Source organism: Balaenoptera acutorostrata, chromosome 1 (assembly GCF_949987535.1).
Source record: "Balaenoptera acutorostrata chromosome 1, mBalAcu1.1, whole genome shotgun sequence".
Taxonomy (NCBI): domain Eukaryota; kingdom Metazoa; phylum Chordata; class Mammalia; order Artiodactyla; family Balaenopteridae; genus Balaenoptera; species Balaenoptera acutorostrata.
Window position 1 is genome coordinate 74,596,343 of NC_080064.1, and position 23,993 is coordinate 74,620,335.

Here is a 23,993-nt window from a genome sequence, read left to right on the forward strand (position 1 = left end):
TCATACATGCAGGTGAGGAAGCAGGAGTTACAAAGGTTTTATAAAGGAGACTACAAAACGAGAAGTCCAGACAGCCCCAAGTCCAAAGGAAAGAGAGTGCTTTCTCTGAATAGAGGGTTAGGAGGTTAGAGAAATTCAGATTTCTGTAGTTGAATCTAGCAGGTGATTGAAAAGGGTATATTCCGTTTCAATGACAAAGTAAAGTGTTGTCTCAAGAGTTATTTCTATTATATTGGGGCGGGGGGGAAAGGGAGAAAAAGCAGGTTACTAAGAGTAAAGAATGGTATGAACTTAAGTCTAACTGTAAAAAGGAAGGGAAGGGACATTTTCTGAGCCTGTCTCTATGAAAACCTGTGAGATGAGATTTAGAGGATTTGGAATAAGTCTTAGCCAGGATCTTGGCTGCCAAAACCCCAAGCCCCATGTGACAGCTGCTCCACCGTGTACCGTGCAGACTGCCTCCCAGGTAGTGAATGGGCTAGAATCGCCTGCTTTATTCCTCTATGAAAGGACTTGAGGTGTTGGGCTAAACATGGGGAGATGAGAGGGAAAAGTGCTGTGAGAGCAGCTCTGATTCCCAGAAAATTGGAATAGCGGCCATGTGACCTTCCATCACAAAATTACAGTGTTTTGATACAAATTACCTCCCAGGTGTTTGCAGTTCAGGACAGCCTGCTTCCCCCCCAGTGCTGAGAGGAGGTGAAACAGGAAGCCTGGTTTTCTGCATATAATGTACAATTCTAACCACAAGAAGACATCTATCGGGCTGCACCCTGCAGGCCTGCAAGCCTTGTAATTGCCCGGCCTTGAGACTGAGGAAAGAGCCCGGAGACAGTGACAGAGGCGTCAGTGGCTTATTGGATAAGGGGTCTTAATACGTCCGAAACAAAGGGTCCACTGCGTCCAGCAGACGGCAGGCAGGACATGGCAGCAATCCTCACTTCTTGGGGGAGGAGAAAGCTACCATTTATAGGGGGAATTGACTTCAGGTTGGCTCATCAGTTACCCGGGAAACCAGCAGCTGGGGCAGGGGGCAAGCATGTAGGCAGTTACTGATCAAGCCCTATGATTCAGAGGATTGGATGGTCACGGGAGTGACGCAGCGACTGGCTGAGCAGGGGACGCACAGAGAGCAAAGGAAGAGCCATCTGGAGGGGCTGACCACACGCCATCCCCACGCACCCTGCATGGCCCTAACCATCTGGGTCTGCCCCTCTTCCGCAGTGCCCCTGGGGCCAGGTGTGTAGAGGGGCACTGCAACCCGATGCCGCAAATGCAGCACACACACCAGCAGCTAAGGAGTATCCGCAGGAAGCCTGGCGCTTATGTCGGGTGTCCATGAAGTCCAGAGGGGGACGACGACAGCATCTCACTGTCGACCCAGCAGTCAGACTCGTTTTCAGTGAGGCCACCACTGCTGCCCAGTAGGAACAGATCCCCCCCTCCGCTCAGACTAGGGACGAAATGTGAGATGTTTAACAGGCACAATACCGGGAAGACCATACCCGTTCAGCGAACTACAAGGAGTAACAGCGTTCTAGATAACACCACCCCTGCCTGTGGTCTTGTCCTGGCTGGCAGCACCATCCCGCCTGTCCGCCCTCAGCGCCCACAGCCGGTGCCAAGGCCGGGAGAGGCGGCGTAACAACAAGACCACAGGGTCAACACAGCGGTGCCTTTCTCAGTAGGGCCCGGATTAGTCACCTCAGTAGTCTTGGCTGGGGCCAGGCAGAAGACAGGTGAAACCTGCAAGTCCCTTCCTAATCCTGTTGCCCACAGGGCAGCAAACTCAAACCACCGGGGGCTTACCTGCCAGTGCCAGGGCCTTTCCGTAGTGGGTTCCCCTGGGCATAGATCCTGTGGCCAGGTTAGAAGCGAGTTGTTGTCCTGACCAATAGCTGGCGGTGGTCCTTCCATGGTCAACAGTTGAACTTGGACAATCTGGGCTAGTTGCCTCCGGGTTGACGTGGCGTAGGCACTGGGACGATTGCTCCTGGGGTGTGTCCATGTGTTGGGAGCCTCAATTGTTGTTAAAGTCGCCCATTCCTCCTTTCGATCAGCCCGGCAGCGGTGGGGTCTTAAGGCAGGTGGAAACGCCAGTGTATGGTGTTTTTATCAGCCCATTTCTCAACTTCATGGCCAGTAAAGTGGGTTCCTTGGTCACTCTCAATGTCCATGGGCATCCTGCATAGCGTGCATAGCTGTTCTAGACTACAAAATGTGGTTTTCCTTGTTGATGACTCGGGTAGGCCTTTTGTAATGTCTCCCACCTGTTGTAAGGCACTGTAGGCCGCACATGGCTGCTGTTCCATCACACTGTATCCTGGCTCTGCCCCCTTCCAGAGCTGGGGCCAGAAGTCCAAAGGCACCTATTATTTTGCCATTGCCACAAGCCCCAACCAAACCCTTCCAGGTAACTGGCCACGTCCATTTCACAAGCCTGTCCCTGAGTTAATAACCCTAAAGCCTGTGTCAATGGTTTATTGTTTCAGGGTGGTGGGCTGGGGCTATGTTTGTCTTACCCGACCAGATAACACCCAAGTATTTGACAGATAATCCAGGTGCTTGTGTTTTGTCTGTATTCACCAGCCACCCCCATGCAGTCAGATGAGCCACAGACACAGGGCTGCTATTTTTAAACTGGAAAAAGACTCTAAGGTTAATGGAATATCATCAGTATAATCGGAGAGAAAGACATGGTGCTCAGCTGCCACAGGACCCCACATGCTAGTGGATGGCCACCTCTGGGGTACCCCCTCAACTTTCCATTCCCAGTCCTTAGTTCCTGACATCTTGGTGCTCACAGGAGTCTCCTTGGCCTCTTGGCTGACTCGCCAATTGTTGGGCTGCACCAGCAGGACTGCAAGCCTTGTAGCTGCCCAGGCTTGAGACCAAAGAAAGAGCCCAGAGACAGAGACATCAATGGCTTATTGGACAAGAGATCTTACATGTCCAAAACAAAGGGTCCTGGAGCAGCACCCTACCGTGTCTAGCAGATGGCAGACAGAACATGGCAGCACTCCTCATTACTTGGGGGAGGAGAAGGCTACCATTTATAGGGGGAATTGACGTCAGGTTGGCTCATCAGTTACCAGGGAAACCAGCAGCTGGGGCAGGGGGCAAGCACATAGGCAGTTACTGATTAAGCCCTATGATTCAGAGGATTGGATAGTCATGTGAGTGAAGCAGGGACTGGTAGAGCAGGGGATGCACAGAGAGCAAGAGAACAGCCATCTTGAGTGGCCTGACCATACAACATCCTTCACAAAACAGTAACCTGGTCCTTGAAATTTTCACAGACTACAGGCTTTCCTGCCACACACCTAGGATATAATTTCCAATAGCTCATTTGCAACTCATTACAATAAACGTTTTAAGAACTCAGGAGAAGCAAAATGCATATATGTATAAAATAAGCCACAATTTCTAAGAATTCTGCTCTTCTTCTCTGAAACAAATACAGTGTTTCTAAAATTTATATGACCTAAAAATATCGAATAAAAAGGGCCTAATTAAGTTTTTTTGTTTTTTTGTTAGGAAAAATCATGTTAGATTCTAAATTCCTCTTTGCAGAGAATTATCAAATCAGCAGAGGAATAAAATGTACTAGCCATTTGGCCATGCAAGTTACATGATGTAGAAGCACATTTTGTAACATGAGTAGTCAATATAGCACAAAACATTCCTTATCACATTACTTCATCCTTCTTATCTCATGTTCTTTGCAAGTAGGCAGCAGCTTGAGAATGGCCTGTGGCACCTTCTACGGTTTGCTGCTCTCAGACCTCCCATCTCTCATCTCACCCATAAAGTCCAATGATGACTTTCCATGTAGGTCTAACAACAAATGAAAAGAAGGCAGGAGTTTTCATTTAACAAACACAGAAATTTCTCTGTGTCAGTCATAAATACTACCATTGCTCTTTACAAACATTAATTCTTTTAATCCTCAAAAAAACCTATGAGGTAGGTTCTATTTTCATCTCCATTTTACAGATGAGGAATCTTGTCATAGAGCTAGTAAGAGATGGGGCCAGGATTTAAATGAGTTTGTGCAATCAAACACGGCACCATACCGCCTTAAGTAGTAGTATCATAAAGGTAAATGCAGAATTATCAAATAATAGTAACTACTCTTAGGTAAGTATTTATTAAAAATGGAGACAAAAAGTTTAAATAAATAGAGATTTTTAAATGGAGGAAGGTTATCTAGAATGTTCACGTACACAAGTTTTTGTCATGGATTGCTAAAATTATAGTTTATGAAGCTTTATGGTATATATACAACAGTAGTGTTAGTTAACTGATACAAAGATAACCACCACTCAAATCTGCATACATCTTTAAATCATCAGTTAAATTTATTTCCCTGATTATAAAAGTAATAAATGTTCATATCTGGAAGATTCAGAAAATCACATGACAAAAAAAATAAAAATCACTCGTAATCCCACCATCCAGAAATCATCATTGCTGATATTTTCATAAATATAGTCTCTAGTCTTTCTATATGTATATTCAACCACCTGGGTATTGACTTACCACTTAATAAACGTGGCTCTTTGTGCCAAAGTGATGCATTATTCAAAGAAAAACCATTTACACTTTTTTTCAGTGCCTCAGTGTATACTAAATATTCTTTAAGGGTTGTAAAAGTCATAAAACCAATACATTAAGATTACAAAAGTACTTTTAGAGTGGAAATATACTCCCAATGATACATATGCTAGAGCATTCTTAGGAACTCAAGTATTTAGTCTAATTGAAGTCACAATGGTGATATTTTTCAAAATATATTATCATTACATTTTCTGCATTACCAAGGAGCAAGTTTTAGCATCAGTAGGATGAAAACAATGCTGACTTCTTAAATTTGCGCACAAAATTAACTGGTATCACACCTCCATTGATTCATGATTATCTTCTTAATGAATGGATTCTAAAGCTTCTCTGAGATAGGAAGGAACAAGACCACTGAAATGAAATATTGATTTATGATTATTCTAATACTGCTCAGCATTTGTGAAGTAAACTGTGTCCACAAAGCATGTTATAATTACTAATTCTGGAACACTTTGCTGAGCTAGGTGTAGAAGAATTCTTTCATGTAGGCGCAAAATGAACACTATAAATCAACATACTAGGTTGAAATTTTGCATGGCTACACACTATGATTTCCAGCATCACAAGTGGCTTAAGGAATGCCTCAACTGAGAATGGACTCCCACTGGTGGCCACAATGTTACAGCTTTGAAGTCAGCTTCCTCTTGACCGTACCAGTAATTCTGCCATATGGATTGTCTAATGGTAGCAAGACCTGTAGAAAAACCACATGGTAAATTCAGCGGCATTAAAACAGACCTACCGGGCTTCCCTGGTGGCGCAGTGGTTGAGAATCTGCCTGCTAATGCAGGGGACACGGGTTCGAGCCCTGGTCTGGGAAGATCCCACATGCCACGGAGCAGCTGGGCCCGTGAGCCACAATTGCTGAGCCTGCGCGTCTGGAGCCTGTGCCCCGCAACGGGGGGGGCCGCGATAGAGAAAGGCCCGCGCACCGCGATGAAGAGCGGTCCCCGCACCGCGATGAAGAGTGGCCCCCGCTTGCCGCAACTGGAGAAAGCCCTCGCAAAAAAAAAAAAAAAAAAAAAAAAAAAAAAAAAAAAACAGACCTACCCTTTTTTCTACGAATCAATATGAAATCAACAACAAAAGACAACTTGCTAAACAGGAAAATGTATAGGCCCTACAGTAGTTACTTCAAGCAAGGTAATACCTTATTTTTCTGGCAATAGTTGAGACATGAGGTGATTTTCCAGAAAATTAAAGAGTTTTTTGAAAAATTTTAATCATCAGGATATAAATGTTTCTCAAATGCATTACATATCCCTGCTTTTTAAACAGAGGGTGGTGAACATAATTTGGCCTTTGCTTGATGACTCGCTCTGAACGCCAATCATTGTCCAATGCTAAATACTGCCGTGCCCTCAGGAACGTTTGAGGTCCTCAGGGCTCTTAGCCTAATGCTAAGTGGCTCCAGACAGCTGTGCATTTACAGTTCTTCTGTCTTCCCACCCTGTCATTTGTCACTTCTCTGCTGTTCTCAGTGTGTCTTGACTCACTGAGGGCTTCTCATATGTTGCCCTCACTATGTACGCACCTGCTGAGTGAGGGCCTGAGAGTGGCTCCGGCCATCCCCAGAGAGCAGACACAGACATGGGGACAGCTTGTTCATCCACTTGGGTGCCTTTTTGTGGAGCCCTGGCCCAAAGGGACTCAGGCCTTCCTGCCTCCAGGTCTCCAGAGGAAGCTTCATGTCTGACTTCTTGAGCAAAAGGCACTGTGGCCTCAGTCTGCTGGCACACATTTGAGCTAGGATCACTGCAGGCCTGAGGCATCAGGGGGCCCTGGGAGACCCTCCTCTCTCCATCGGGGCTCCTGAGCTAAGCACTGCTCTAGTCATGATGCCTGACCCTTTCGCTGTTTGGGGCCCATTGGTTTCACCTTTGTTGAACATGGCCAGGTCCCTTTCCTGCCCTTTAGAAAGTAATCAGTCGGGACTTCCCTGGTGGCACAGTGGTTAAGAATCCAACTGCCAAAGCAGGGGACACGGATTCAAGCCCTGGTCTGGGAAGATCCCACATGCTACGGAGTGACTAAGCCCGTGCGCCACAACTACTGAGCCTGCTCTCTAGAGCCCCCGAGTCACAACTACTGAGCCCACGCACCACAACTACTGAAGCCCACGTGCTCTAGGGCCCCATGCCGCAACTACTGAAGCCGGCGTGCCTAGAGCCCGTGCTCAGCAACAAGAGAAGCCACTGCAATGAAAAGCCCGCTCACCGCAACTAGAGAAAGCCCGCATGCAGCAATGAAGACCCAATGCAGGAAAAAAAAAAAAAAAGTTCTGGAAATGTATAGTGGTTAAAAAAAAAAAAAAAAAAAGAAAGTAATCAGTCAAAAAAGTCTTTACATTCTAATTGATGGCATTCTGGGAATCTACGTCCTCACCTTTCCCTGAAGTAAATAGTGCTGCCTCTCCTTTCAGCTGAATGGACAGCGAGCGGGATCAAGATTGCACTCCTCTTTAACTCAGGGCCTGATACCAGCTACACCTGGCACCCGAGCATGACCTTAGTTACCCAGCACTGCTCCCCAGCCTCCAGCTACAGCTGTAGTGGTACAGAGCCTGATGGAGCCATCAACATAATTTGCAGAACAGAAACAAGGTACCTGGCCAGAGGGGCTGTGACTAATAAGGCTCCTGGATCAGCAGGCCCAGAATGTAGGACCTTTTGGACTCCCTTCATTGGCCTTTATCCACCAAAGGCTATGAGCAGCAGGGCCATGGTAATAGATGGTCCCTTCCTATCTCACTCCCCCTACACACTAAAAGCATCCAATAGAATGGTGTTTTTTAGCATTCTAGAAGCCCATGGGAAGATGGATCAAATAGAGAAAACCTGCCATTCCGAGAGTGGTCCAAGTGGGGAAGGGACAGTTCTGATCTCCGAGGACTGACCACAGCAGGCTACCTGTTGGGACTGCAGGCTGGCTAGTCAGACACACTGACTTGGCTTAACCTTTTGCATGGCTAAAAACAAGTCAGGGTAAGTGCTTTTTTCAAGGCAAGGTTTCCTTTCAAAAAATGAACTTCCAAACTAGCTGCTAGACAATCATCGACAGGAAGACACTGAAAATCACCAAAAAAGATACCTCACATCCAAAGACAAAGGAGAAGCCACAATGAGATGGTAGGAGGGGCGCAATCACAGTAAAATCAAATCCCATAACTGGTGGGTGGGTGACTCACAGACTGGTGAACACTTATACCACAGAAGTCCACCCACTGGAGTGAAGGTTCTGAGCCCCAGGTCAGGCTTCCCAACCTGGGGGTCCGGCAACAGGAGGAGGAATTCCTGGAGAATCAGACTTTGAAGCCTAGTGGGAATTGATTGCAGGACTTTGACAGGACTGGGGGAAACAGAGACCCCACTCTTGGAGGGCACACACAAAGTAGTGTGTGCAATGGGACCCAAGGGAAGGAGCAGTGACCCCGCAGGAGACTGAACCAGACTTACCTGCTAGTGTTGGAAGGTCTCCTGTAGAGGCGGGGGTGGCTCTCTTTCACCATGGGGACAAGGACACTGGTAGCAGAAGTTCTGGGAAGTACTCCTTGGCGTGAGCCCTCCCAGAGTCTGTCATTAGCCCCACCAAAGAGCCCAGGTAGGCTCCAGTGTTGGGTTGCCTCAGGCAAAACAACCAACAGGGAGGGAACCCAGCCCCACCCATCAACAGTCAAGTGGATTAAAGTTTTACTGAGCTCTGCCCACCACAGCAACAGTCAGCTCTACCCACTACCAGAGCCTCCCATCAAACCTCTTAGATAGCCTCAACCACCAGAGGGCAGAGAGCAGAGGCAAGAAAAACTACAATCCTGCAGCCTGTGGAACAACAACCACATTCACAGAAAGATAGACAAGATGAAAAGGCAGAGGGCTATATACCAGATGAAGGAACAAGATAAAACCCCAGAAAAACAACGAAGTGAAGTGGAGATAGGTAACCTTCCAGAAAAAGAATTCAGAATAATGATAGTGAAGATGATCCAGGACCTCGGAATAAGAATGGAGGCAAAGATTGAGAAGATGCAAGAAATGTTTAACAAAGACCTAGAAGAATTACAGAACAAACAAACAGAGATAAACAATACAATAACTGAAATGAAAACTACACTAGAAGGTATCAATAGCAGAATAATTGAGGCAGAAGAACGGATAAGTGACCTGGAAGACAGAATGGTGGAATTCACTGCTGCAGAACAGACTAAAGAAAAAACAATGAAAAGAAATGAACACAGCCTAAGAGACCTCTAGGACAACATTAAATGCAACAACATTCACATTATAGGGGTCCCAGAAGGAGAAGAGAGAGAGAAAGGACCCGAGAAAATATCTGAAGAGATTATAGTCGAAAACTTCCCTAACATGGGAAAGGAAATAGCCACCCAGGTCCAGGAAGCGCAGAGAGTCCCATACAGGATAAACCCAAGGAGAAACACACCGAGACACATAGTAATCAAATTGGCAAAAATTAAAGACAAATAAAAATGATTGAAAACAGCAAGGGAAAAATGACAAATAACATACAAGGGTACTCCCATAAGGTTAACAGCTGATTTCTCAGCAGAAACTCTACAAGCCAGAAGGGAGTGGCATGATATACTTAAAGTGATGAAAGGGAAGAACCTACAACCAAGATTACTCTACCCGGCAAGGATCTCATTTAGATTCGATGGAGAAATCAAAAGCTTTACAGACAAGCAAAAGCTAAGAGAATTCAGCACCACCAAACCAGCTCTACAACAAATGCTAAAGGAACTTCTCTAAGTGGGAAACACAAGAGAAGAAAAGGACCTACAAAAACCAACCCAAAACAATTAAGAAAATGGTCATAGGAACATACATATCGATAATTACCTTAAACATGAATGGATTAAATGCTCCAACCAAAACACACAGGCTTGCTGAATGGATACAAAAACAAGACCCATATATATGCTGTCTACAAGAGACCCACTTCAGACCTAGGGACACAAACAGACTGAAAGTGAGGGGATGGAAAAAGTTATTCCATGCAAATGGAAATCAAAAGAAAGCTGGAGTAGCTATACTCATATCAGATAAAATAGACTTTAAAATAAGGAATGTTACAAGAGACAAGGAAGGACACTACATAATGATCAAGGGATCAATCCAAAAAGAAGATATAACAATTATAAATATATATTCACCCAACATAGGAGCACCTCAATACATAAGGCAACTGCTAAAACTATAAAAGAGGAAATCGACAGTAACACAATAATACTGGAGGACTTTAACACCTCACGTACACCAATGGACAGATCATCCAAAATGAAAATAAATAAGGAAACAGAAGCTTTAAATGACACAATAGACCAGATATATTTAATTGATATTTATAGGACATTCCATCCAAAAACAGCAGATTACACTTTCTTCTCAAGTGCATACGGAACATTCTCCTGGATAGGTCACATCTTGGGTCACAAATCAAGCCTCAGTAAATTTGAGAAAACTGAAATCATATCAAGCATCTTTTCTGACCACAACACTATGAGATTAGAAATGAATTACAGGGAAAAAAACGTAAAAAACACAAACAAATGGAGGCTAAACAATACGTTACTAAATAACCAAGAGATCACTGAAGAAATCCAAGAGGAAATCAGAAAATACCTAGAGACAAATGACAATTAAAACACGACAATCCAAAATCTATGGGATGCAGCAAAAGCAGTTCTAAGAGGGAAGTTTATAGTTATACAAGCCTACCTAAAGAAACAAGAAAAATCTCAAGTAAACAATCTAACCTTAAACCTAAAGGAACTAGAGAAAGAAGAACAAACAAAGTTAGCAGAAGGAAAGAAATCATAAAGATCAGAGCAGAAATAAATGAAATAGAAACAAAGAAAACAATGGCAAAGATCAATAAAACTAAAAGCTGGTTCTTTCAGAAGATAAACAAAATTGATAAGCCATTAGCCAGACTCATCAAGAAAAAGAGGGAGAGGATTCATATCAATAAAATTAAAAATGAAAAAGGAGAAGTTACAACAGACACCGCAGAAATACAAAGCATCCTAAGAGACTACTACAAGCAAATCTATGCCAATAAAATGAACAACCTGGAAGAAATGGACAAATTCTTAGAAAGGTATAACCTTCCAAGACTGAACCAGGAAGAAACAGAAAATATGAACAGACCAATCACAAGTAATGAAATTGAAACTGTGATTAAAAATCTTCCAACAAACAAAAGTCCAGGACCAGATGGCTTCACAGGTGAATTCTATCAAACATTTAGAGAAGAGCTAACACCCATCCTTCTCAAACTCTTCCAAAAAATTGCAGAGGAAGGAACACTCCCAAACTCATTCTATGAGGCCACCATCACCCTGATACCAAAACCAGACAAAGATACTACAAAAAAAGAAAATTACAGACCAATATCACTGATGAATATAGACGCAAAAATCCTCAACAAAATACTAGCAAACAGAATCCAGCAACATATTAAACAGATCATACACCACGATCAAGTGGGATTTATCCCAGGGATGCAAGGATTCTTCAATATATGCAAATCAATCAATGTGATACACCATATTAACAAATTGAAGAATAAAAACCATATGATCATCTCAATAGATGCAGAAAAAGCTTTTGACAAAATTCAACACCTATTTATGATGAAAACCCTCCAGAAAGTGGGCATAGAGGGAACCTACCTCAGCATAATAAAGGCAATATACAACAAACATCATTCTCAACGGTGAAAAACTGAGAGCATTTCCTCTAAGATCAGGAACTAGACAAGGATGTCCACTCTCGCCACTATTATTCAACATAGTTTTGGAAGTCCTAGCCACGGCAATCAGAGGAGAAAAAGAAATAAAAAGAATACAAATTGGAAAAGAAGAAGTAAAACTGTCACTGTTTGCAGATGACATGATACTATACATAGAGAATCTTAAAAATGCCACCAGAAAACTACTAGAACTAATCAATGAATTTGGTAAAGTAGCAGGATACAAAATTAATGCACAGAAATCTCTTGCATTCCTATACACTAATGATGAAATATCTGAAAGAGAAATTATGGAAACACTCCCATTTACCATTGCAACAAAAAGAATAAAATACCTAGGAATAAACCTACCTAGGGAGACAAAAGACCTGTATGCAGAAAATTATGAGCACTGATGAAAGAAATTAAAGATGATACCAACAGATGGAGAGATATGTCATGTTCTTGGATTGGAAGAATCAATATTGTGAAAATGAGTATACTACCCAAAGCAATCTACAGATTCAATGCAATCCCTATCAAATTACCAATGGCATTTTTTACGGAGCTAGAACAAATCATCTTAAAATTTGTATGGAGACACAAAAGACCCCAAATAGCCAAAGCAGTCTTGAGGGAAAAAAACGGAGCTGGAGGAATCAGACTCCCTGACTTAAGACTATACTACAAAGCTACAGTAATCAAGACAATATGGTACTGACACAAAAACAGAAACATAGATCAATGGAACAAGATAAAAAGCCCAGGGCTTCCCTGGTGGCGCAGTGGTTGAGAATCTGCCTGCCAATGCAGGGGACACGGGTTCGAGCCCTGGTCTGGGAAGATCCCACATGCCGCGGAGCAACTAGGCCCATGAGCCACAGCTACTGAGCCTGCGCGTCTGGAGCCTGTGCCCCACAACAAGAGGGTCCGCGATAATGAGAGGCCCACGCACCGCGATGAAGAGTGGCCTCCACTTGCCGCAACTAGAGAAAGCCCTCGCACAGAAACGAAAACCCAACACAGCCATAAATAAATAAATAAATAAATAAATAAATAAATAAATAAAAAGCCCAGAGATAAACCCATGCACCTATGGTCAACTAATCTATGACAAAGGAGGCAAAGATATACAATGGAGAAAAGACAGTCTCTTCAATAAGTGGTGCTGGGAAAACTGGACAGCTACATGTAAAAGAATGAAGTTAGAAAACTCCCTTACACCATTCACAAAAATAAACTCAAAATGGATTCAAGACCTAAATGTAAGACCGGACACTATAAAACTCTTAGAGGAAAACATAGGAAGAACACTCTTTGACATAAATCACAGCAAGATCATTTTTGATCCACCTCCTAGAGTAATGGAAATAAAAACAAAAATAAACAAATGGGACCTACTGAAACTTCAAAGCTTTTGCACAGCAAAGGAAACTATAAACAAGACGAAAAGACAACCCTCAGAATGGGAGAAAATATTTGCAAACAAATCAACGGACAAAGGATTAATCTGCAAAATATATAAACAGCTCATTCAGCTCAATATTAAAGAAACAAACACCCCAATCCAAAAATGGGCAGAAGACCTAAATAGACATTTCTCCAAAGAAGACATACAGATGGCCAAGAAGCACATGAAAAGCTGCTCAACATCACTAATTATTAGAGAAATGCAAATCAAAACTACAATGAGGTATCGCCTCACACCAGTTAGAATGGGCATCATCAGAAAATCTACAAACAACAAATGCTGGAGAGGGTGTGGAGAAAAGGGAACCCTCTTGCACTGTTGGTGGGAATGTAAATTGATACAGCCTCTATGGAGAACAATATGGAGTTTCCTTAAAAAACTAAAAAGAGAATTACCATATGATCCAGCAATCCCACTACTGGGCATATACCCAGAGAAAACCATAATTCAAAAAGACACACACACCCCAATGTTCATTGCAGCAGTATTTACAATAGCCAGGTCATGGAAGCAACCTAAATGTCCATTGACAGATGAATGGATAAAGAAGGTGTGGTACATATATACAATGGAATATTACTCAGCCATAAAAAGGAACGAAATTGAGTCATTTGTTGAGACGTGGATGGATCTAGAGACTGTCATACAGAGTGAAGTAAGTCAGAAAGAGAAAAACAAATATCGTCTATTAACGCATGTATGTGTAACCTAGAAAAATGGTACAGATGAACCGGTTTGCAGGGCAGAAATTGAGACACAGATGTAGAGAACAAATGTATGGACACCAAGGGGGGAAAACTGCAGTGGGGTGGGGATGGTGGTGTGCTGAATTGGGCGATTGGGATTGACATGTATACAGTGATGTGTATAAAATTGATGACTGATAAGAACCTGCAGTACAAAGAAATAAACAAATAAACAAACAAAACAACTAATACTAAACTTTCTTTGGGTTATTTATATGGAAATATGTTAATATAAATGTTTCAGATATTACATGAAATTTCTAAAAAAAAAAAATGAACTTCCTCATCTTGCCTGCTGTAAATGCAACTAGAAACACAAATATCTTCATTTTTTTGTGTGTATATTGTATTCCACTTAAATTGACTACTTAAAAGTTAGAGATGATAGAAGAAAATGAAAATAGAATCTTTTTTTTTTCTCCTCATCGTTTCATGATAGAAGAATAATGGAGCTGTGACCTTCTGGGGCAATTTTTGGAGAAGTATATCTCAAAGCTATTTCTTTGGGCACACTCTGTTCTTTCTATGTCTTTTACTCTCTGCAACTTCCAACCTTCCTTTATAAGTATTCACCCACTTCTAGCATACTCCAGCCTCAGACAGTGAAAGGCCAGAGTCTAAGAGGGCTCTAAACAGTGGCAACTATAAATATTCCAAAAGCAACAGCTGTTAGGAGTTGTGACAGGGGATAGTATCATCCTAAGTTTATAAAGAGGGGTAAAGAGTGGGTGGGGGAAATGTGCTTTAAATATGTTTAAAGTTCTCTTACCTCTTCCCTGTTGATCAGTCCCATTTTGGACATGTCTATGTTAAAGTAGTGAATGTTTGGCAGGCTGATTTCCATAGTTTCTATCTGAAATCCACAACAATATGCATTACATGCGGAAACTGTGAATCTGTCTCTGTTACTCCTTCCCACCAACCCCCAACTACCCACTAGCTCATTACTCAGATTCTACCTGTCTCTGAGATGTTCCTCTGATGTTCCTCTACTGCTTGACACTGTTCTCTCCTGCTAGTACTATTATTAAATGATGGACCCACTCTTCTCCCTGTGTATGAAATCCGTTTCTCAGAAAAGTAAAATCTCCTTGGGTCAGAAACCTGGGACATCTGCAGCATCCAACTGGCCTCCTGGTGCTGGCTCGTCAACCTCTTAAATTCCCCCTCCATCCATTCCCTCCTCTCGAGGCTTGTCCCTAACATTTGCAGGCCCTGGAGTAAGAGTATAATTGGATGTCCCCATACCAGATGTTTAAAGATTTAAAAGTTATGAATCAAGCTAAAGTACTTTCAAGTGAAGTATATTCTATCCCTCTAACTTGACAAATATTCCTTCATCACAATCTGGAAGGTCAGGATCGAATTTAAAATTCTCTGATTCCTTGCAGCATCATGCCAGGACCTGGCAGCATGGGAAGAGCCAGCCCTCAGCCCTGGCCATCCCATCTTCTCTCTTGGACTCATGTGGGTGGATACCCCAGCTTGCATGTCAAGTCCCATTCATACCTCTAGCAAACATCTGCCCCTTTTCTCACTCTCGGGCTTAAGGGTACACTAATGGCATGACTTGCACTTTAGGGGATAGATCTGGGGAACAGGCTTGCACAGGTTCTGGAAGTAGTCTCGGGGTTATTTGGGCAGGACATTCTGGGATGTAAATATCCAGAGAATTGTCTAGAAGGGGAAGCACGGGCTCCTGAAGTGTTTGTTGCCTTGGTCCCACCAACTCCTCATCCAGCGGAGAGAGGCATAGCTAGAGGAGGGCTTGGAGGGGGTGTGTGGGCCGTGGCAGGAGTCCCTTGTGCCCAGGTCTAAGGATGACTCTGTTCCTCTCCATCCCACCATGGCCTTAGTTCACATCCTTGTTGCCAGTTTTCTGCGACAGCTTCCCAACAGGTCTCCTTGTCTATGGCCCATCATCCCTTTAATCTATCACATGTCTTTCAGAGTGGTCTTTCTAGAGTGCAAATCTGGTAGCGCCACACCTTGCTTAGACCCCTCAGTGGCTCCTAAGAGTTTTCAGGATAAAATACAGACTCTACAGAGAAGCCCACAAAGGGCTTCCCAATCTGCTTCCCAACTCATCTCTAGGCACATGGAAAGACTTTTGCTCCTGGAGCTTCACTTGTGGCAGAGCCTCAGCAGTAAATGACTGTTCCATGCTGCCTCCTGTCTCCACACCTACCGCCTCCCTCAACCTTGAGTATGAACTCAGATAACCCCTACCTGTCCCTTAAGACTCAGCTCAAATACCTCTTCCTCCAGAAAGCCTGGATTGCACTATCCCCTACACCAGAGTTAGGTGACTTCCTCTGAATTTCCATAATATTCTGTTCTCTATTGAACTGTTAGTTTACTTATTTTCTTCTTTCACTTAATGATGAACTCTTTGAGGGTAGAGACGATGTCTAATTTATCTCTGATTTCCTCATGCGCTGACAGAGACATAATAACCATTCAATAATATCAAACGGATGGATGGATGAAATCTCTCTGCCTTTTTTCTTCATTCTCTGGCTCTCCTGAAGCATAGACCCTTGGGATAATTACCCCTCCTTCAGGGCATTTGAGTGTCCTAAATTGTAGCAGGTTGAAGAGACTCAGAATTTTCAATAAAACTAAAGAACTACAGCAGTGGCCTGTGTTTTCAGGTTAGACAGATTTTTACATTTTTTTATTCTCTTCTCACTTGCTATAACAAGCTTTTGAGCAACAACAGATGTCATTTTTCATGTGTCTTCCACTTTCTTATTTTAACTCTCTTTCTCAGAGCTGACAGGAGACACAAGTTCTCTCAGTCCTCAGAATGGCAAGTGACAAAACCTACCTCAGGAACCTGGCTCAGGGAGAGCATCTGGATGTCGTAGAGGGTCTTCTGGATAGAGGGCGAGTACTCGCCTTTGTCATGGGGTCCAGCAAATTTCTTCAGGACAACGTCCCTAACAGTGTCCCTAAAGCACAGAAAAGAGAACTGAGGGCTCTCACAGGGTGGTGTTTGGGGAACGTATTATGAAGCTAAGAAGCGGTACCCTCTCTGTCTCCCCGAAAACAATTTCATTGCTGGTTTTAGAGAGGATTAATATCCTGTAATGCCAAAAAGAAAAAAAACCCCTAACTTCCCATTTCCCTACACGCACACACACATGCACACGTCAATAAACATATTGAGCATAACTAGGTTATCTTCATAATCTGGCACCAGGGCCCAGTGGGCATTCCAGGCTAAGTTTCCCTCCATGCTTGAAGAATTTATGAAGAGGACTTCCTAGTATTCTAATCTGCTTGGCTTGGCCCGTTGCTTGAATTGCTGCATTTTCAGGGGTATTACCGTGTCAGGCTGTGTGCTAAGTATTTTATGTAATTACTTCATTAAATTCTCTCAATATACCTGAGGCAGGTACTATTATTATCTCCAATTTAGAGATGAGGAATCTGAGCTAAAAGTTAAATGATCTACTCAGTCCCCCTCCTTAGTGGGAGGCCCAGCTTGTACCCCGACTGGCTCAATTTCGTGCTCTTTTCAACATAAATACATCAGACTGCTGCCCATGGGGAACACTTGAAAAAAGGAGAAAAAAAGATTGAGGTGAGGTTCTCTTCAAGCATTTCCAACCTATCACATAACAAAAGGAGCAGAGTAACACTCTGCCAGTGGGAGGAAGCTACCAGGGGGCAGATTCCAGCTTATCACAGGGTAGAAGTTTCTAACAATTAGAGCTTCAAGCAAAGGAATGAGATACCTGCTCAAAAAGCAAACTGGGATTCAGAGGTCTAATCACTGCTTGTTGAGGATGTTAAAATAAGAGTCATACGTTACAATGCTAAAGCATTTATCATTTATAAAATGCTTCTGTAACTCATCTCATTTTGAATTTAGCCTAGGGTGGCCACTTGTCCCAGTTTGCCTGGGACCAAGGGGTTTCCTAGGACATAGGACTTTCAGTGTTAAAATCAGGAAAGTCCTTGACAAACTGGGACGAGTTGGTCAGCCTGGTTTAGCCCTCTCTGCATCTGCCATGAAGTAACAAGGCCATTATCCTCATTTGATCCCATGTTTCTTAAAGTGTGGCCTTTGGTCCAGCAGCATGAGCATCACCTGGGAGTTTGTTAGAAATGCACGTTCCCAGGCCCCATTCCAGGCCACAGAATTAGAACCTTTGGGGTTGGGCTCAGTGATCTGCAGTTTAATAAGCCCTCAGAATCATGATTGTGATTCTGATACACAATCATGTTTGAGTACTACTGATTTAGTCAATTAAAAAACAGAGGATCAGGGAAATCAGGTGGTCTGCTCAAGGTCATTATAGCTAATAGCATCTTAGCTATTAGTGCAGATTTACTAACTCAAAGTGAGACCAGTTCTCTTTCTGTTATCCATCAGAAGGGATGTCTTACAATGGGGAGGCGGAATTGAATGGCTTCCAAGTTTCCCTTTCAGATGGAAGACTCCATGAACTCTGGGTCCCTGGAAAAGAGGGCGGACACTACCTCCACCAGCGCCAGGCCCTAGCACTCGTTCATACCAGGTGGCCTCAAAGTCCACGTCTCTGCCCTGGTGGTAGCGCCACTTGCAGTACACTTGGGTGGCAAAGCACCGGTCCTTCACCTCAGGGAGGGTGGTGAACTGGTCCCTGATGAATCCTTCAAATCCGGACTGGGTTGTTTTCAGGACTTTGAGGTCTTTGATTCCAGAATTAATGACTGGAGATCCTGTTTTACGTCAAAAGGTAAGAGGGGAGGTCATAAAGAAAACAGTGCCTTCTTACTGCCTAGCCCTGAGGATCCTGGTCATTAAAACATGGCACACTACATTTGTACAAAGAGCTACATCACTGCCTGTGTTTTCTCTCTCCCTGTCTCCTCTGAAGTCCACATGATGAAGACGGTGTGCCTTTCCCTCTCTCTGAATTCCACAACTCCCTGCCTTCTCATGCCCTAGGAGAACTGAAGGTCAGAGACTAAATGTCCATGCTGTGTTGAAGCCCACAGGAACAAATACCTTTTTCTCAGCTACGTGCAGAGGTATCTTCTAGGCCAATTACCTTCCACATTTTGAGCTCCATCTCATTCAGCAGGCAGTCATGCTGGAATGAGTTAATAAACTCCTCAAAAGCAGCTCCTCTGTCTGCTATTGTGACGCCCTTTACTGGGGGTGGTCCTCATGTGGATTGTCTACACTGTTGATGGCTCCAATCACCACCAGACCCCTCAGTTCCCTTGCGTTTATGAACTCAGCAAAACCAGAAAATTGCATGAATAGGTAGCATCATGGGCCTGGATGAGCCTAAACAGAGACTGGGAAGATGAGGTCAGTGACCCATGAGGTATACATTGCCTAGGTGTATACTCATAAAGGCCTTTGTTTTTTGGCAGAACTGAGAAGGCGCAAAGTTGGCCTGTGGGGATCTGGGCGGGGTGGACAGAGTTGAAAACAATGGAGGAGATGATATGGCTCTCCGGCCGTCCCTACATTACCTCATGAGATGCATCAGGGAGGTGGAGGGGAGAGAGGCATAATCTGAAAAAGCTGTTTACTTACGCCTGGCAGTTCTAGGTCAGGGCCCAGATGACAGGTAGGGTACCGAGTTAGTGAGGGGAAGATTCTCTCTTTCTTTTTCTATGTGGAACACACTGTAGTTCCAGCAGTTTGGTGAAGCCTGAAGAACACATGACACCAGGTGACACGCTGGGAAGCCCCAGGGTACAATGTCTGTGGAAAGCAGCCTTCTTCCCAAGGAGGAGTGGCAACTGGCACAGCAAATGCTGGGCAGAGCCAGTGAGGCAGCAGTTGTACTCAGTGCGTGCAAACTTCTCCCTGAGCATGTGTGAGACAGCCCTCCAGGCTGGGAGAAGGTAGAAGAGTTTGGCTGGAGAGGTACAGCAGTTTTGTAATGAGAGAGCAACAAGGTCAGGGAAATTCGGGAATTAACTTCACCATGGCCTTATTTGTATGTGCAGGCTGGTGAGGCCAGGACACTCAGGGGGCACTTGGGTACAAACTCCCAAAAGCATAGTCAAGGCAGAATGACTTAGATCACCTCTTTTCAGTCTTGAAATTAGTCCAGACTAGTATCTATGCTTTTTGACCTGTTGAATCTTAAGCCAAGAGCTGGAGGTATCAGGGATCACTATGTTGTACATGGTCTTAGTTGAAGAATAAGAATGTAACCCACAATCCTTAATTAAAATCCAGGGCAGCTCTTAATAATCCAATGGTTTACATCATCCTGTGTGATTTCTATTGCTGTGGTTAACTCAGGAGCTGTGGACTTTCAGAAGTAGGTAAATAATGACTATATTTTGATATTTTCCCAACCACATGTGTGTGCCTACCAGAGAAAGCAGTGGCCATGGTTAGTGGTAGATTTGCTGATTAAATATGTGCTGATTAAATAAGGTGTTCTGGTCACAGTGTTCTAGGATAATGTGGTAAGAGAGAAAATGGTATTTTCTCAATTGGAAAATACTGAAGTTCTCAATGTAAGCTATATCTGAATCAGGATCAAGAGAAAGATACCAGCAACAATTTCATGCCTTAGGTTGGCTGGGTTTATCAGATTCTAAGTGTTATCAAGACACGATTCTGCAAAATCAGCATTTCTAACAGTGTAGAGCTGACCCAAGTGAGTCTTAAGTCTCAGACCCAACAGAATTGCAGAAGCAATCAATAAGTATCCATTAAATGAATGAATGAGTGCAGTAAAATTGATTCACCTTAACTTAGCCTTACAACTTAGTGTCTTTTTCTTCTGGACAGTTCTCCTCCATCAATCTTTACCATTTCCCTTCCTGATCTGCCCCCTCCCCTCAACCCTCACCCACAGACAGTGTGACAGGGGGAGAAGGGGAGGGCATCAACACTGATTGAGAAGGTCCTGACTGCCAGCACACGTTCTAGTCATATGGCTAGACACTGGCAGAGGTGGAGTTTGAACTCAGCACCCCATTATGAGATTTCATGCTTTTCTTTCCCCTTTTTGGATCACTCCCCATCCTCAAAATGTTTCCTCCTGCCTTTAACTCTCTCTTCCTATTTCTGTAATAAAAGAGGACTTTCCAAGAGACAAGAAAGTTGCCACCGCCATTCCGCAATGTGCATTCAGGGCTCAGACAGAGCCCCCAGTTGAAAAATACCATCCCCGTTGGTTTGAAACGAAGATTGAAGCATCACTTTTAGAAATGACCCCATGTGTCTTGAAAACATTTTATCATTTAAAAATTTCCTATTGAAATACCAAGACCCCTTAGAGGAGTGACTCCTTAAGCCTTTATAAATTAATATCATAATTTACTTCCAAAAGTAATCCCTTCTAGAAAAAAAAATCCTATAGAAATGAAACTTGAATTTGCAATCAGAAGTGGGGTTAGAACAAGTAGTGGGAATCCTCGAAGGGGGATAAAGAGAAGTCAAGGGAAACCAAAGGCAAACTTTATCTATTTCTACTTTTCCTATACAGCTGGCCTTGATCGCCAGCATCTATGTGAGCCAACCAGACTTTGAATCCTCAGTTGTCTCAATCATAAAAGGATTTCCAGATGCAGGGTTACATATGGTTGAGTCCACAGTCTTGGGACTCAGGTTCCTTGAATTCAGCCTCAGTACTCTCCATGCCTCTCCTCCCCTACTTATGGGCAGTATTTCCTTGATAGAATTACTGAACCTCTCTCTACCTTGATTTTCTCATCTGCAGGAGATGATAATCATAACTATTTCCTAGAGATGATAGATGTCTAAGATGATACACATAAAGGACTTAGTAAAATGGCTGTCCAGGAGGAAATGCTCTATAAAATTATTATGATGATTTTGCCCTAATTGACCTTTTCTTATTGACGTCAACCCCCTGTAAATACTTCCCATGTTTCACAAAGGCTCATTGGGTTCTGAAAACTCCTTCTGACATGCCATCCCTATCCACCTCCAGCCCTGTGATGAGATTTATTGATCTTTGGGGAGTGTCAGTCTGCTAGGCAACTTTGAAATGATCTACTTTCTTGCTAGAATCTGAAAATGGAGAAAGCAGTTGCATTTTCTAATGTGTTTTGACCTCAGTTTCACATGGAATAAAACATCTCATGTTCTCAAAGACAGTTCACTACTGCCACAGTTTAGGCAGAACGCAAAACATCTACTCTGGTGTGCTCATCATTCTATGAACAACGACAAAAACCTATTCTCTTTGAATGTGAAAAATACATTTTCTTGGCACGCATCAGACACCCTGGATGAAATCTGGGAGCTTATTTTATCTTCTCTGTTGGCGGTGCCCCAGCTTTCTGAACACTGGTAGGAACCTGAGCCTTTCAAATTCATGGGCCCATCAACTAAAAATATGATGCTTCACACACTCTTAAAAAGATTCCAGTTTAGACTAACAAGAAGTAATTCAACCCAAAAGACTGTCCTTTTCTAGGTTACTTCCTATGAAACCACTTAATCAGCTCTTTTTTGCCTTTCTGCCTTGGTTATGGAGTAATGCAAAAGGAAGATTTTTACATTTTACTTTGCTAAAACATAATCTTTTCTAACTTTCAGTGTCCTCCTACACACTTAACAGATTGTGGTTTATCTCTCAGAGAAGCATACATCCTACCCCTTCAGGTCTCTAAGGGAAAGAAACTGCAAATTAATAGAAACTAAGCCCGATTCCTTACCTACGCATCAGGTGTCACAAAGCACAAAGCTTTACTGAGCCAAGAAAAAAAAATCCTGTCATGAAGGAGATAATTGCTTCCACATTTAACACCTCCAAAAAGGACACAAATAGCTAAAAGGAGGATATTTTAAAACTATATTAAATCATTCTAGTAGAAAACCTCAAATTTGTAAAGTGCTAGAAAAAGTGAAGATCAATTAAATATCATTTGCCTTTGAGAGTCCATTTAGCTCATGGAGGTAGGATGAAAGCTCCCTGTGTGCAATTCTGGATGGGGAGAGATGACGTCACCCAGATGGAAGGAAGTTAACTGGGTTTTTGTACAATGAGGTGATGATCAAGATGATTTTTAAAAGATCTTGTGCTTGCCAAGAACCTTTCTTTTGGAATAATTGAAGAGCGTCTTAGTCTTGATATCAAAATGATACAGGCAGCCTTCTTGGCAGTGGCCATCTCTGTCCTGAGTCTCCCACTTTCCCCATCTCATTTCTTCCATCTGCCCTGCTTGACACCTCTTAAATCTCTTCTCCTCCAGGACTTTAGTTTTATCAACACCCTTCCTAAAATCTTCCCCCTACCCCTACTAGTCTCCATGTCAATAGATTTTTTTTTTCACCACTACAAGACAGTATCTCTTATTTGAAACCGCTTCTCTATCTTCCATTCCTCTATTTGGTTATGCTTTAGTTGAATTTTTATAATTAGTGTCAGATTGGGAGAAATTTGATGCTTAAAGAATTATGAATTATAATTCAAATTGTGTGTGGGGGGGTGTGTTGGGGAGATGCTCTGATTAGTTCAACTAGTTTAAATTAGTGACTCAACCATCCCAGCGACTTCAAGGCTTGGCTAAGCTTGTAGTTCACAGAGACTCACAGAGAAACAGTTTGGAAGATCGAGGTTCCATATAACACCTACATCAACAGCCTGTACCACACATGCAGAGCCTAGCTCTCCTCTCGGAGCTGGGGAAGTCACAAAAATAACACCAGCCCTCATCCCTTTGGTGAAAAAATTTCTCTCTCTCTTCCAGATTCTCCCATGGAACTAGCAGACTTTGAAACAGCTAAAAGAACACTTAATGATGTAGCTTAAAAAGATACCCTAGGAAAAAATAGTGTAATGGGAGTTTTATAGCAATTCTCAGGGCCTAAAGTGGGTGCTTCAGATTCAGTAGGCTTTCTATAAATGTTTGTTCAATTGATAAGAATGAATCCAGTCCACCAGGAGAAACCCAGTTACATATCCTGTTGGGAAAATTTGCAGGCTGAATGGGTGATTAAGTACATGTGTTTGAGGGGGCAGAATTCTCACTATCCTAGCCAGCCCCCCACAAAAAGCCCTACTTAGAGGTTTGTAACAACAGCCTTCAGCATGTGAATTGGGGTGTGTGTGTTTGTGTGTGTAAGATGATTATTTTCTTCAGTTAAGTCTATGCAAGGGCGTTTCTTATGACAGTGATTGTACACTGAATCACCTCATGATATCTGCAGTTTTAGCTCCTGGAAAATAAGCAAATTAAGAATTAAACTTTGTTACCAAAAAAACGGCATAGACCCCTACTCTCCAAAGAGGGACAGAGTACAAATGTCATCTTCAAATAGACAACACAGGAAGATACACAGACTCAGGAATGTGTGCACACATACTGCACACCCCCAAGGCAGCAGATGCCTCCTTCCCTGCTGACCCCTGCCAGCCCCCGCATGCTATGGGAGGGGGGAGGTGCTGGACTCCAGACAAGTC

General features: G+C 43.1%; 1 protein-coding gene across 3 annotated transcripts in view; it reads right to left on the minus strand.

Moving 5' to 3' along the window:
- Positions 1 to 4,336: 4,336 nt before the first annotated feature.
- Positions 4,337 to 23,993, minus strand: part of LOC103009966 (uricase) — a 135,112-nt gene continuing 115,455 nt past the window's right edge. For all 3 annotated transcript variants that reach the window (XM_057539944.1, XM_057539936.1, XM_007173014.3), the window contains 4 exons: positions 18,114 to 18,300; positions 16,418 to 16,541; positions 14,357 to 14,440; positions 4,337 to 5,317 (listed from right to left, as the gene is read on the minus strand). In XM_057539944.1, coding sequence (XP_057395927.1) covers positions 5,243 to 5,317; positions 14,357 to 14,440; positions 16,418 to 16,541; positions 18,114 to 18,300 — 470 coding nt within the window. In that variant the 3' untranslated portion in view covers positions 4,337 to 5,242. The remainder of the gene's footprint in view (positions 5,318 to 14,356; positions 14,441 to 16,417; positions 16,542 to 18,113; positions 18,301 to 23,993) is intronic.